The following is a 15,420-nucleotide window of genomic DNA, read 5'->3' on the forward strand; positions in this document are numbered from 1 at the left end:
TCCTCCCGGGGGAGGAAGGGGAGTCTCCCCGGATCTGCCGCTTGTTGGGTCCCTGCTGGAGGAGCAGTGGCCCGACTGTGCTGCGGATCATGGTTTATGGCAACCCTGAGCTGAGAGCCCGCACCTTGGCTCTGTCTCTGCAGCCGGCTTCCCTGCTCTGATCCCTGGGAGCTCTGCCGCACTCAGGCACCCCTGGTCTTTCTGTGACCCCGAGGTTCCTGAGACCACACTGTCCCGCGAAGGGTTCCACGCCCCGCTTAGCCACTGGAGCGACATCCCTCAGAGGAGCTGACTTCTAAAAGTTCTGATTTGTGCTCCACGGCTCTATCACTTGCCAGAAGTGGCCGATGGAGGCCCCCTCCCCCGCCGTCTATCCTCCCAAATATTGTCTCGGATTCACTTCTCCACATGTCCTATCTTCCAGAAAGTTGTCGCTTTTCTGTTTAGAGAGTTGTTGCTATTCTTTTCTTTGATCTCCTGTTGAGTTTGTAGGTGTTCAGAATAGTTTGGTCTCTATCCAGCTGAATTCCTGAAACCAGATGAAATCCAGGTCTCCTACTCCCCTGCCATCTTGCTCTGCCCCCCACATCTGAATAGGGGCTTCTGGGTTAGAAATGTAGATGTGTATATGCACATGGCTGCCCAGGGGAACCTGAGCCCTTGAGCAACTTTTCAGAGAGTTCATGTCCTGGCTCTGCACCAATGCTGGTGTGGGGATGGCAGTTTCCCCACGAACCCTGCCAGGAAGTCTTTGTAATTACCTATGGTTGGGCCTGAAAGATCACACATAAGTTTTTGGCCAGGAGCCCAACTCCTCACAAGGTTCAGAGATTCATCCCTTATTAGAATTCAAAGAAAGAGAACCAACACCCACTGTACCAACATTATCTAACACTTAGAGCTCTTTACCCACAGCTTTGAAATTGTTGTCCTTCCTCTTCTTAAACAATCTTAGGAACCACCCACAAGGCAATCACTTCAGTCTTGAGTTAGTTCTGCCTTTAAAGAGCTCATATCTCCTTCCTTGCTCTCTCAGGTCTTGGTTCTATCTTCTGGGCTAAGAATATGCCTTATTCAGCTTTCACATGACTGCCCTTCACACAGGTCTTGTCTCTCATGTCTTTTTTCCTTCTGGCAGTTCCTTCTCCAACTCTTCAGCAGTTTGTCAAATAATGTGGTGCCTTCCCCTCCCACCCCCAAACCCCAGGACTCTCTCTCTCAGCACTCTCCAGTTTATCTCCTTAAAGTTTGAACCCCACCCCACCTGCTACCAGACCAAACACCAAACACCTGATGGGGTCTGGCCAGAGAAGGGTAGAGAAGAGCAAACACATGTTCCTTCCTTGCGGTCTGAGCTGCAGATTTGAGTTGGAATACCTCCTGGGCCTTTAAAGTTGCACTTAGTTACCTGCCTGGCCCTTGAAGACATTATAGTTTGCAAACCCTCTTGGGATAAACTATTTGTGTAGCGTCAAACTTGGAAACTGCTGCTGTAACTACATTCTACTTGACACTAGCTTTCCTCCTCAAATTTTTACCAATGCTGCTGCAACCCATAGCTTTTAGCAAAGGGCTAAATTCTTCCTTTCCCTTCCTTGTGTTTCCCTCCTGATTTATTGAAATAGTACAACACCTTAACATTTATCCTTTACATTTCTACCCTGTGAGATTCAAGACACATGGTCCTTAGTAAGGCACCTAGTTGAGGAAAGGAGTGACTGTCTCATGAGCTAGAAGGGGTGTCATCATCAGGACCCTGGGTAAATCCCCATGTTGCCTCAACTGACAACTATAATGTCTTTCACACAGAGGCCCTAAAGTTTTTTAAGAACCAGCTATCTTCATATGAGCAAAGTGAAATTCTGGGCTACACAGAGCTGTGGTTCCTGGGGCTTGAAGCAGAGAAGCTCCACATGACTCCTGAGAAGTTCAGCAAAACAAGTTTCGATGATGAACACGGCTCCTATATGAAGGTGATGGGGAATAGGTCATGGTAACTCCAGGGGCCTGGGGCTTAAGGACAAGAAGTAGTCTGGAAAGGAAAAAAAAAAAAGTGTGTGTGTGTGTGTGTGTGTGTTTTAATAGCATTTGGTGCCAATACATCTCAGACTAGGCATCCTGAAGGATTCTAGTAGTTGCTAAACCAAAGAAATGCCATGTTTAAAAATGGGAAAACTGCAATTAATATACAAACTACTCTGCTAACAGAGTACTGATTTTTCTCCAAGAGTATTTGGAGTAACAGGTTTGTGTCCTGGGCAAATTTCCACAGGCTCTTTTTTCTGCATAGCTCTGCACCCATTGGAAAGGCCATACTTCATGGAATAAGATGCAGTCTTCCCAACATCCTCTTTTTTGTCTTCTCCATACAAGCCCATACATGGACCTTTTTCTATTTCATTTTAAATGCCATTTCTCCACAGCCAAGAAAAGTTCTTGTCATTGTAGTCTCTGGCACCTAGTCCTTGACTCCTTTCAATTTCCCAAAGATGGATCCTAGCAAAGATGGATCTCTCCTTCTCCTCTTCTGATTGTAATCTGGGGTTCGCTAGGACAGTGCCTCTTACCAGCCTGAAGGCAAAATCTGGGCAGTGAAAAGTGTCTCTTTTGCTTCAGAAAGGAATTTCCACTTCTGAAAATGTCCAGATATGTGATGCTTAGTCTACCAGGTTAGTAGGCTACTGGGAAATTCCTCCTCTGGACATTTCTTCACAACTTGGTTACATTTAAAGATTGGTCTTTGATGGCTTCAAAGAAGAGACATATTTCTTTTTTTAAAAAAAGATTTTATTTATTTATATGACAGAGAGATAGATAGAGAGCACAAGTAAGCAGAAAGGCAGGCAGAGGGATAGGGAGAAGCAGACTCCCTGCTGAGCAGGGAGCCCGACGTGGGGCTCGATCCCAGGACCCTGAGATCATGACCTGAGCCAAAGGCAGATGCTTAACTGACTGAGCCACCCAGGTGCCCCAAAGAGACATTATTTCTTAAGAGTATTTAGAGCTGTGTTTCTCAAGCTTTACTATACACACTAATCCCCTGGAGATCTTGTTAAAAATGTGGACTTTTATCCAGCAGGTGTGGGACGGAGCCCCTGAGATTTTTGCCTTTTTCAAAAGTTTCCAGGCAATGCCCATGCTGCTGGTCCTTGGGTCACACTCTGAGAAGGAAGGATTTAGAGTTTCTGGCACAAATCCTCAATCTAGTGCCCTGGTTCTCAACATTTTTAGGCCAAGGATCCCTTTGGGAGTCTGATATGTGCTGTAAGTACTTATTCCAGAAAAGGCACCCTGAACATACATAAAGTTTCAAAGAGGGGTGGGCTGTTAATGGATCCTTGGTTAAGTATCTCCAATACAAACCTTACTTCCAATTCATCCAGACATCCTTAGCTCCTCCACCCCAAACCCTACCTGGGTATAGAGTCTCTGGGAAATTCCCCAGGGATGTCAGCACTACCTTTAAGTTAATTCACTGGAGCTCAGTTCCTCAGTCTCAAATATTAGGGAGCTATGCTACTGGTGGAGGCAGACAGGTAGATGATGCATGCTCACTGTATACTCAGAATCTCCATCTTCATTGCATTCCAGTGCGTGCCAAATTCCCAAACAAGCAGCACAATTGCATTCTCATTTCTATTCTGTCAGCGATCATTAATTGAATACCTATTTGAGAACCTCTCATATGCTTGAGCATGTGCTAGACTCTGGAAATATAAAAGGAAATATAAAAATGAGTACAACCTGGTTCTTAGCCTCAAGTAATGACGATCAATGTCAAAGTTGACATGTAGATAGATAATTATGATACAACCAAACTGGTGACCTGTACAAAATACCTTTATGCCAACATGTGCAGAACTTGTCCCTTGCCCTTTCCCTATACATTGTCATAACAAACTTATACAAGTAGGGCAATCCACTTCCACAATTAGTAAAGTTGTACCTGTTCATATTCATGATCCTGATTCCTGCTATATGAAAGAACTACCACCACAGAATCACAAACACTTCCTGAGGACTTGTATACAAACATATGTCTTTCATCTCTCCCAAATTCCTGAGTGCAAAACTGGGAATCAGAGATTCTCAGAACTGGAAGGCATTAGAGGTTCTTATCCAGGATCTTCAGTTACAGATGAGGGTACTCAGCTCAGAGTTAGTAAGTGACTTGTCTGAAGATACGCAGATAAAGTCTTTTTAATTAAAAATTTCCCGTTGCTTTGAATAAATACCTGTTCTCTAGTTTCCAGCCCATGGAGGGAATGGGTGATTCTGGCTCTTGGAAAATGCTTCTCTTCTTAGTTGAGAAAGGTTTGAGTTCTGTATTGCTTACTGTCAAGTTAGAATTAAATCTGGATAAGTCAAGAGGAGAACTAGATCTGACCAGGAAGAGGCAGAACAGACACACCAGGGGTCTGAAATAGAACTTCCCCCAAACTGAGGCTACTGCTCAGCTGCATTCAAGAATTATGAAATATCCAAACTGGAAGGGACCTGAGAGCCACTTTGTTCAGTCCTCTTACTTTGCAGGTTCCCACATAAGCAGAAAACTAGAGGTAATAGCAGGGCTGGGACTAGAACCCAAGTTTTCTTTTTTTAATTTTTAATTTTTAAAGATTTTATTTACTTATTTGTCAGAGAGAGAGAGAGACAGAGAGAGAGAGAGTGGGTGTGTGTGTGTGCACAAGCAGGGGGAGCGGCAGGGAGAGGGAGAAGCAGACTCCCCGCTGAGCAGGGAGCCTGATGCGGGACTCGATCCCAGGACCCTGATCATGACCTGAGACTAAGGCAGACGCTTAACCAGACTGAGCCACCCAGGTGTCCCTAGAACCCAAGTTTTCTAAAGACCATCCAATGTTCTTTGCACTGCCTGACATGGATAGAGCCTGTGGGACCTTCCTGGCACCACCTTGGTAGCCTGGGATCCGAGCAACAACCTAAGCAATGAGAGGAGGATGGGAATTACATAAATACCTGGTGCAGTTCAGAAAGTTCCCCCAGGCGTAAACCATGGGCTGACACAGGGGCCCCACTATCAGGGAAGCCCCAGAGCCTATGACTCTGTTCCTTACCCTGGTCTGGCTTCTGCAGGTCCTGCATGACCACATTGCCTACCGCTATGAGGTTTTGGAGATGATCGGGAAAGGGTCCTTTGGACAGGTGGCCAAGTGCTTGGATCACAAAAACAATGAGTTGGTGGCCTTGAAAATCATCAGGAATAAGAAGAGGTGTGGTTTGGTAGATGGCCTAGGCCATGGGAGAGGTGGTCTGTGTGATTCTGGCCCCTTCATAATGCCAACCCTTCCTAACTCTGCATTTTCCTTTGATCTTCCTCATCATTTTCCTCTTTCTCTATCTGATTTCACAATGGGGCACAGAGGAAGCAAGAATATGAAGCTTTTAGTGCTTTCTGCCTCCTCTCCCTGGAGTCTTGTTGGGGTGATGGGGAGGGGCTGGAGAAAGGGGCTAACTGCTGTAGCATGACATGACACTGTGAATTCTGTCCCCATTTCCTATCCTCCCTGCCACTCCCCCACCACTTCAGATTTCACCACCAGGCCCTGGTGGAGCTGAAGATCCTGGAAGCTCTCAGAAGGAAGGACAAAGACAACACCCACAATGTGGTACACATGAAGGACTTTTTCTATTTTCGCAATCATCTCTGCATCACCTTTGAACTCCTGGGGTCAGCTGCTTTTTCTTTTAGTTCATTTTCTTTTGAAAAATTGCTTAAGGTGACAGAAGAGAAACTTTGAGGTCAGAACACTAGATTTTTCTAGATGTGAGCTTTTAATGACTAGAGTGGACACGATGGCCAAGGAGTCAAAGGAGCTGGGCCCAAAGCTGCCCATCTCACCCCATGCCTCAGTCATGCCTGTCACCTGCCAGCATACTCAGGATGTGCTGCCTAAGTTCTGGGTGCCAAACTGGGTGACATAGCCAATTCAAGCCCTCTGCCCTCAAGATTGATACTGAAATATATTGAAAAGGACTATCCTTTGCCACCATGTCCCCACTCACTGGCTTTATAATCCTGTGGTGCTGAGGTTGGAACCCAAGGGAACAGGAAGCTAGCTGTTCCCAGTGGGGAAAGGACTTTGATTTTGAGCAAATAAGGATAGGAGCAGGTATTTTTGGTCAGGAAGCAGAACCTGACTGAAATAGATTGGCATCACCTAGCTGAATATTGGAGCTGGAAGGGTGTGATAATTGGAAGGACATGCTAATTTGATTACTTTTCTCTTTGAGAAGATCATCTTCCATAATTTGAACAAAACCAGAAACCCAGAAAACATTTAGCAAAGGGGAATAATTAGGGTAGACGCTCAGAGGCTCAGTATTATGGGATTCACTGAGCTGGTCCCATGACACCATTGCTGTTAGTGAAATTCTAGGAACCAGCTAAATTGGAATCAGAAGGAAGGTTGATACTCTTCTCAGCATCTCTGATGACTACAGAATGTGGTCCACTTCCCAGTATACAGAGGCGAATTATCTTCCTTCTGTCAAAATGAACAAGCCAGGCTGCCTTTCTAGACCATTACTCACAGTATTTGCACAGTTAGATGTCATTGTACTTAAAAGAGCTCTGAAAAGAGAGGGGGGACAGGCGTGCGGAGGGTGAATCCAAAGACCAGAGAGGTTAGGAGTTGCCCAGGGTCACACAGCCAGTCAGAATGAGGCTAGAGCTTCACATCTCCCCTGTACTCCCCAAGAACGAATAGCTTCCTAAATACTTCCAGAGTTAGAGAAGGCTTGGATATGGAAGATTGGGAGAAACCAGGAAGGAGTTGTTTCTGGATTGTGCCCCTTCTTTCCCTCCTCTCCCCATCTTATGGTTTGCAGAGTCACAAACTGGCAGCTCACAGATATATTTTTCTTGTTAAAATGCTTTGCATTTGTTTCCAACATTTGTAAGTCAGCAGATTTCACATAATATAGCAGGCTTTTATACAGTAGTGCAGGCTTCTTCCTGTTTAGAAAATTTGGTATAATCTAGCAAGAGTAAACCCTCATTTCTGCAAGGCTACCGTTGGATGGGACCAAGCATCCAGGCTCACTTTAGATAGGGTAGGGCTTCTCCATTTTGCCTCAGCCCCTATCTATCCACTCTCTTGTTGCCTTACCTATCAGGAACATTTATATGTCTTTAGATAGCCTTATTAGTTTGGGGCAGGAGTGGCCACTTGGTTGGGTGATGGACTTCCTGGATCTCTTCCAAGGGCCTGAGAAACTATGAATATTTCAGAAGTTTGGCCCAACGTTTTAACACCCACATGAGTAACAAAGTGGTTAATGACCTTGCCACATAAGAAACAAGGGACGTCTGAAAGCCCAGCACGGTGGAGCTTCACACCAGATCCACCATGAATCAAGGGGAAGGTTGAGTTTATAGGACTTGAAAGCCCTGCCTCCTGGTCTGAGGTTTGCCTACTACCAGAGGGAAACCAGGTGATATGGGATTGTTTGCGGGTTCAAACTCAGCATTATACCTTCTGCACTGATACACATCACTTTCTCTCTCTCTTTTCCAGAATCAACTTATATGAGTTGATGAAGAATAATAGCTTTCAAGGCTTCAGTCTGTCAGTAGTTCGGCGCTTCACCCTCTCTGTTTTGAAGTGTTTGCAAATGCTTTATGTAGAGAAAATCATTCACTGTGATCTCAAGCCTGTGAGTACAAGCTCTGTCCTGCCAGGGGAACTGATTCCCACCCTCAGAAATTGTTTGCCCCATTCTGTTTCCCAGTGGTAACTGGGAAGCCATCATAACCAAGGCTCCAGGGTGGAAGCCAAGCAGTTATGTTTATATGTTGTGTAAACCACGAGAGATTCGGTGAAGACTAAGGGACAGATATCGGGGCAATGCAGAGAGATGTAGTTTATCATCAAGACTGACAGGAGCAGGAAGGTCTGAGGGCTTTCCTACAGAAGGCTTGGGGGTGTGCAGAGACATATGTTATGCAGAGAGATGGAGAACTGCTGTACTAAATCCTGAGTTTATGCACTGTACTCTGAGTTGGTTCTAGGGTACAGCAAATCCTCTGCTCCAACTGAATGTGCCCTTCCCACATGTCCTGCTGGTATTCTCTACCTAGCTCTATTATTGCCCTGGTTGCTATGTAGGGATGGTTTCTTTATCTTCCACTGACTGCAAGCTCCCCCAAGGTCAGGGACCATTGTCTTCTCACCATTTTATTCCCAGGATCTGTCATGGTACCTGGCAACAGTAATGGTAGGCAACAAATAAATGCTTGTTAGAAGAGTTAATGATTGCAAGCTTGAGGAGTACAGAGAGGTAGCTAGGGGAAAGGTATAAGGGTGTGAAGATATTCAATCAGGAGCTGGTTCCAAAAACAAGATGATTCTCACAGATATGCAAATATCCCTTAACTTTTCCTCATTCCCTTCTCCTCACCCTCCCTGAAACAGTTGATTTTTTTTATTGTTTTTTATTTTAATTCCAGTATAGTTAACACAGTGTTATATCAGTTTCAGGTGTACAATATAGTGACTCAACATTTCCATACCATACCTGGTGCTCATCATGATAAGTGTGCTCTTTAATCCCCATCACCTATTTCCCTTATCCCCCCACCCACTTCCCATCTGATAACCATTAGTTTGTTCTCTATGGTTAAGAGTCTGTTTCTTGGTTTCTCTCTCTCTCTTTTCTTGCTCATTTGTTTTGTTTCTTAAATTCCACATGTGAGTGAAATCATATGGTATTTGTCTTCATCTGACTGACTTATTTCCCTTAGCATTATACTCTCTAGATCCATCCATGTTGTTGCAAATGGAAAGATTTCGTTCTTTTTTTTTTTTTTTGGCTGAGTAGTATTCTATTGTACACCTCTTCTTTATCCATTCATCAGCTGATGGACTCTTGGGCTGCTTCCATAATTTGGTTATTGTAAATAATGCTGCTATAAACATAGGGGTGCATGCATCCCTTTGAATTAGTGTTTTTGTATTTTGGGGGTAAATACCCAGTATTGTGATTAGTGGATTGTAGGGTGGTTCTGTTTTTAACTTTTTGAGGAACCTCCATACCAAAACAAAATTTTTAAAAAACCGTAACTCATTGGGCAAATTTCGGATATTTTTGCAATCCAATATTGACAAGATAGAGATGTTCTCTCAGGGTTTACTGGTAGAGTCTCACAAGAATGGTGATACATTGATTTATTCTCCACATTCAAGTTCCTAATCCTCAGCTTTGCAGCTTCAAAGAGTCACTACATCCATGGTTTTGGGGCTTAGGGGACTGACTCTAAGCAAGGAAATTCACATGACATAATGGATTTCTTTGAGAAATAGTAAACTGGAGTATATATGCCCCTAGAAAAGTGTGCATGCAACCAGGAGAGTGCTTGGTGAGTGTAGATCAAGAATCAGGGAGTTATTCAAAGATACAAATGTAGTGATCTGAAGGGGCACCTGCACCCCAATGTTTATAGTGGCAATGTCCGCAATAGTCAAACATGGAAAGAGCCCAGATGTCCACTGACAGATGAATGGATAAAGAAGATGTGGTATATATATCAGCCATCAAAAAAAATGAAGTCTTGCCATTTGCAATGACGTGGATGTAACTAGAGGGTATTATGCTAAGCGAAATAAGTCAATCAGAGAAAGACAATTATCATACGATTTCACTCATATGTGGAATTTAAGAGACAAAACAGATGAGCTTAGGGGAAGGGAGGGAAAAATAAAACAGGACAAAATTAGAGATGGAGAAAGTCATAAGACACTCTTAATCATAGGAAACAAACTGAGGGTTGCTGGAGGGGAGGTGGGTGGGGGGATGCAGTAACTGGGTGATGGACAATAAGAAGGGCACTTGATATAATGATCACTGGGTGCTATATACAACTGATGAATCACTGAACTCTACCCTGGAAACTAATAATACACTATATGTTAATTAATTGAATTTAAAATTTAAAAAAATAATCAAGGAGTTAGGATAGTTTCAGTGAGCTCTGATGGTCTGATGCATCCATCCCCACTATAGAGTTTTTCTGTCAATATGATGGGAGGGCCTACACCATTTAGTTAAGGAACCTTTCCACTGGTCTGGAGACACACTAGAAATGTCTGCTTTTTAACGACTTTTGCTGAATGAACTCTTCCAGTTAATATAGATATTCTTTAGGAAAGGTATATGGACTAAATTTGTACTTTCTTAATTTGTGAAGCTGGAGGCTTCAGACCAGGCCTGCTGTGTCATATCTAGAAAGTTAAGGACTCAGTAAGGAACTAATTCATCTGATATTCATAATAGTCAATTCATTTGATACTGAGAGCTGTGAAAATATGACTGGGGCTTTAAACTCCAGGCCTAGGTAGTACACCCTCATGCTCTGAGAGCCCAGGAGCTCTGCTTGCTTAACCACAACTCTCCGGCGACACTGGTTTCACGTTTTCCCCAAAGTCAGCGAAAGAATCACAACTCAAATTATTGCCTTTTTTTGGTCCCTTACTGACGTATCAGTATGTTGGGGGAGCACTTAATGGAAACGTTAAATTCAGTCAGTGATATTTCTAAGACCTTAGGCAAGCAAGAGATAGAGTCTGGTGCCAAGGAGATAAAAATAAACCCATAGGGTTCAGGAGTTACACATTCTATATGGGAAAGGAGACAAAATATATGCAAAAGAAATACTGCAAAGCAGCAAATGCTGGGTCCAAACAAGAGGTACAGACCACAAATCGAATGGGAAGTCAGAGGAGGGCGGAGAACATGGTGTTTGGAGATGTGGGAGGAGGCCAACTTGGAACTGGTCACATTTTGAACTGGGTCCTGGAGGATGGCAGGCATTCTGGTAAATAGAGTGTGTAGAGCAACATTATTAAAACTGACGTCTGTCTTTCTCCTTCTCTCTAGGAGAATATAGTGTTATACCAAAAGGGCCAAGTCTCTGTTAAAGTCATTGACTTTGGATCAAGCTGTTATGAACACCAGAAAGGTAGGCACGTTCTGGTCCCTTTGTCTGAATTTTCCTATTGCGATTTCTTTCCCTTACTGAATGAAACACCACTTCCGATGTGAGGTCACCTGGGTTCTAGTCCGGACTCAGCCACAGCAATTGCTGGTGTGATTTTGAACAAGATGCTTCACTTCTCTGAGCCTAAGTCTCCTCATCTATAAAATGAGAAGATTGGACTCAAATACCACAAAGGTCCTTTACAGCTCTTAAGTTCTGTATCTGGAATTACCCCAGAGCCTTGGCTCCCAAAACTAACTAGGCGTGCATCTGAATTACTAGAGGCCTCTGAAAATTTACAACTCCCAGGGCCTCACCCCAGATGTACCGAATCTAAATTTCTGGGGGAGATCCCAGCAGTCTGTACTGTAGAACACACAGCCATTCTGAGGTTTGGGAATCACTGCCCTAAGCTCTCTAGACTTTATATTTTTTTCCAGGCTAGAATCCAGAAAGCAGCCTTGGAGTACATTTGTACAACTGTCACTGAACTTGATTTAAGTGCCTCTTCTTTGACTTTTATCAAGTTTGATGGCAAGAACATGTACCATTTAACAAACACTTAATTGAGTATCTTGTATGTGTTTGTCACCGTTCTGGGTATAGGAACAAAAAACCAAACACATCCTGTGCTCTGATTGCTTACAGTTCAATGGAAGAAACAAAGATACAAAGGTAACAGGACAGGTGCAGTGATTATAAATACGTACAGACTGTATCAAGGCAACAGCAAAGAGGGGTTTGGGACCAGCCTTCATGGTGGCAGGGAGTGTCAGAGGAAGCCTCCTGAGGCTAAAGAAAAGACTACTAGATGGTTGTTTCTAAATATTCTGCAGCACTACTTTTGAAGACACATGTTATCTTTCATATACGGAACCCATAAAAAATTCCAGCTAGAAAACAGTCTGCCTCCCACAAAGTACTCATTTGCTTACTCTTCTCAGCCATGAAAGCTGTGCAGCCTCTTTCTTGCCTTGGCTGCCAGCAGAATTTGTAATGATCCTGTCCTGGCCTTCAGATAGTCACTTCCCCCTTTATATAGCTTCTGACTTCCCTTTATCTTTATCTTAACCATGAGGCAGTATAGAGTATGGATATCAGACTTGAACGGCCTGAGTTCAAATCCCAGCTCTGCCACATAGCTGAGTGACCTTGATAATTTATTTAATCTTTGTATGCCTCAGTTTTCTCATTTTAAAATGGGACAATCATAGCACCTGCTTCACAAGATTGTCATAAGGACTGAGAGTTGCTCTGTATGAAGCACTTGGAATAGTGCCTGGCACATGTTAAGGATTTTTTAAAAAATATTTTATTTATTTATTTGTCAGAGAGAGAGAGGGGGCAGGCAGAGGGAGAAGCAGGCTCCCTGCTGAGCAAGGAGCCCAATGCAGGACCGGGTCCCAGAACCCTGAGATCATGACCTGAGCCGAAGGCAGATGCTTAACTGACTGAGCCATCCAGGTGTCCCAACATGTTAAGGGTTATAGAAGTGTCCATTAAATCCGTTTTTTAAAGTTACACTGTGTATATATGTACTTTGCAAAGCGCATCAAAAGCATTTTGGATGTAGGCAGGGTATAAAAGTCATTTTTATTATATCTTTATTTTGTTTTAGTTATGTTTTTACTGTAAACAATCAAACAACAGACAAGTGACTACAGAATCCTTGCCCTGCCAGTATCTGGGTAAAGAATGTCAGCATGTGGAAGTAACTGTAGTGTCCCGTTTCTCCCACCTCTGTAAAATCTAGGCTCCCCATAGTACTGTCTTCTGTACAGCTTTATCTGCTGAGATTTTGTGGGCTCTTCCTTCTTTACATTATACAACACAATGCACATAATACGTTGAATACACGTTAGAAGAGTGTGCATTTTGCATGTTTCTTTTTCCATTTTAATATGCCTCTTCCCTTGCCAAATCACAATACTTTCAGAAAGCATCTACCCCAAATTAACGTGATAGTTTGAAAATTTAGCTTTATATTAGTCTGTTTCCTTTTTTATAAAGTTTGGCTAACTTAAATATCTTTCCCTAGAACAACGCCTACTTTAGAGTTCTTGACCAATAAAGTGAGGATAGTAACACCACATGATAATCAGGTTGCTGTGAAGATTTGATGAGATTATATACGTAACCTGACTCAGAAGTGCTGGTCAGGGCGCCTGGGTGGCTCAGTTGGTTAAGCGACTGCCTTCGGCTCAGTTCATGATCCTGGAGTCCCGGGATTGAGTCCCACATCAGGCTCCCTGCTCAGCAGGGAGTCTGCTTCTCCCTCTGACTCCCCCCTCTCATGCTCTCTCTCTCTATCTCATTCTCTCTCTCAAATAAATAAATAAAATCTTTAAAAAAAAAAAAAAGAAGTGCTGGTCAGCACTTGTGTTTCCATCTCCCTGAAAAGCCTGGAGAGTGAAAAGTGGTGGGGGAGTCTTAGTTATCCTCGACCTTCCCTTGAGAAGGTGTCCTGAGGAAGTGTGTTTTGGAGAGGAGGATTTTACCTGATGGTTCTCTTTCTTTCCCCACAGTATATACCTACATCCAAAGCCGGTTCTATAGATCCCCAGAGGTGATTCTGGGCCATCCCTACAACATGGCCATTGATATGTGGAGCCTGGGCTGCATCATGGCTGAATTGTACACAGGCTACCCTCTCTTCCCTGGGGAGAATGAAGCAGAGCAGCTGGCCTGCATCATGGAGGTGAGGGGGAGGGCCGCTGTGGGATCCATAGCTTGCACACAAACACTGGGCTACATCAGTCACTGTCGGGCAGGGGCCTGCATACTTTTTTGTTGTTGTTGGATGTTCCCTAAAAGTATTTTTGGAATTATGTGCCCCTCTGTACACTTTTGAGTTGGTATCTAACATTTTTATATTAAATATATAAATATTATATATTTATATATAGATATATAAATATATATAAATATATATTATATATAAATATATATTATATATAAATATATATTATATGTAAATATTATATATAACATATATATTTATATATAAATATATAAATATTATATATAAATATATATATTAAATTGCAGAGGATGAAATTTCCAACATATTATGAAAGTGACCTTTTTCTTTTTATTTTTTAATCATTTAAAAAATTTTAATTCCAGTATAATTAACATACAATGTTATATTAGTTTCAGGTGTACAATGTAGTGATTCAATAATTCTATACATTATGTGCTCAACATGACAAGTGTACTCTACCTTTTTTTGAGAGAGAGAGCACTCTCGAGCATGAGTCGAGGGTGGGTGGGATGGGGAGGGGCAGAGGGAGAGAGAAAGAAAGAATCTTAAGCAGGTTCCATGCCCAGCAGAGAGCCCAACGTGGGGTTCAATCTGATGACCCTGAGATTACAACCTGAGCTGAAATCAAGAGTTGGACACTTAACTGACTGAGCCACCCAGGCACCCTGATAAGTGTACTCTTAATTCCATTCACCTAGTTCACCCATCCTCCACCCACCTCCTTTCTGGTAACCATCTGTTTGTTCTCTATAGTTAAGAGTCTGTTTTTTTGTTTGTCTCATTTATCTTTGTTGATTTGTTTTGTTTTTTAAATTCCAAATATAAATGAAGCCGTATGGTATTTGTGTTTATCTAACTTATTTCACTTAGCATTATATTCTGTAGATCCATCCATGTTGTTGCAAGTAGCAAGATTTCATTCTTTTTTATAGATGAGTAATATTCTATTATATATATACACCACATCTATATATACATATATACCACATCTTTATATATATATACACACACACATCATATATATATATATATATACACCACAACTTCTTATATATATACATCTCTCTCTCTCTATATATATATATGTATATGTGTGTGTGTGTGTGTACATCTTTATCCATTCATCTATTGATGGACACTTGTGTTGCTTCCATAATAATTTGGCTATTGTAAATAATGCTGCAATAAACATAGGGGTGCATTTATCTTTTGAAATTAGTGCTTTTGTATTCTTTGGGTAAATGTCCAGTAGTGGAATTATGGGATCATATGGTAATTATATTTTTAATCTTTTGAGGAATCTCCATACTGTTTTCTACAGTGGCTGCACCGGTTTGCATTCCCTCCAACAGTGCATAAGAGTTCCTTTTTCTCTACATCCTTGCCAGCACTTGTTTCTTGTGTTTTTTACTTTAGCCATTCTGACAGGTGTGAGGTGATATCTCATTGTGGATTTGATTTGCATCTCCCTGATGATGAGTGATGTTGAATATCTTTTCATGTATCTGTTGGCCATCTGGATGTCTTCTTTGGAAAAATGTCTAATTGTGTCCTCTGCCCATTCTTTTTTTTTTTTCTTTTTTTCTTTTTTTTATTCTTATGTTAATCCCCATACATTACATCATTAGTTCTAGATGAAGTGTTCCATGATTCATTGTTC

At 42.3% G+C, this 15,420-nt stretch overlaps 1 protein-coding gene across 1 annotated transcript in view; it reads left to right on the plus strand.

The window, feature by feature from the left end:
* Positions 1 to 15,420, plus strand: part of DYRK4 (dual specificity tyrosine phosphorylation regulated kinase 4) — a 27,634-nt gene that overhangs the window by 2,019 nt on the left and 10,195 nt on the right. Inside the window, exons 2-7 of the mRNA XM_081818920.1 lie at positions 1,731 to 1,973; positions 5,095 to 5,231; positions 5,549 to 5,689; positions 7,539 to 7,677; positions 10,897 to 10,978; positions 13,522 to 13,694. Of these exons, the coding sequence (XP_081675046.1) occupies positions 1,731 to 1,973; positions 5,095 to 5,231; positions 5,549 to 5,689; positions 7,539 to 7,677; positions 10,897 to 10,978; positions 13,522 to 13,694 (915 nt within the window). The remainder of the gene's footprint in view (positions 1 to 1,730; positions 1,974 to 5,094; positions 5,232 to 5,548; positions 5,690 to 7,538; positions 7,678 to 10,896; positions 10,979 to 13,521; positions 13,695 to 15,420) is intronic.

This window comes from Leptonychotes weddellii, chromosome 5 (genome assembly GCF_054177405.1).
Source record: "Leptonychotes weddellii isolate Sample4059 chromosome 5, ASM5417740v2, whole genome shotgun sequence".
Lineage (NCBI taxonomy): Eukaryota > Metazoa > Chordata > Mammalia > Carnivora > Phocidae > Leptonychotes > Leptonychotes weddellii.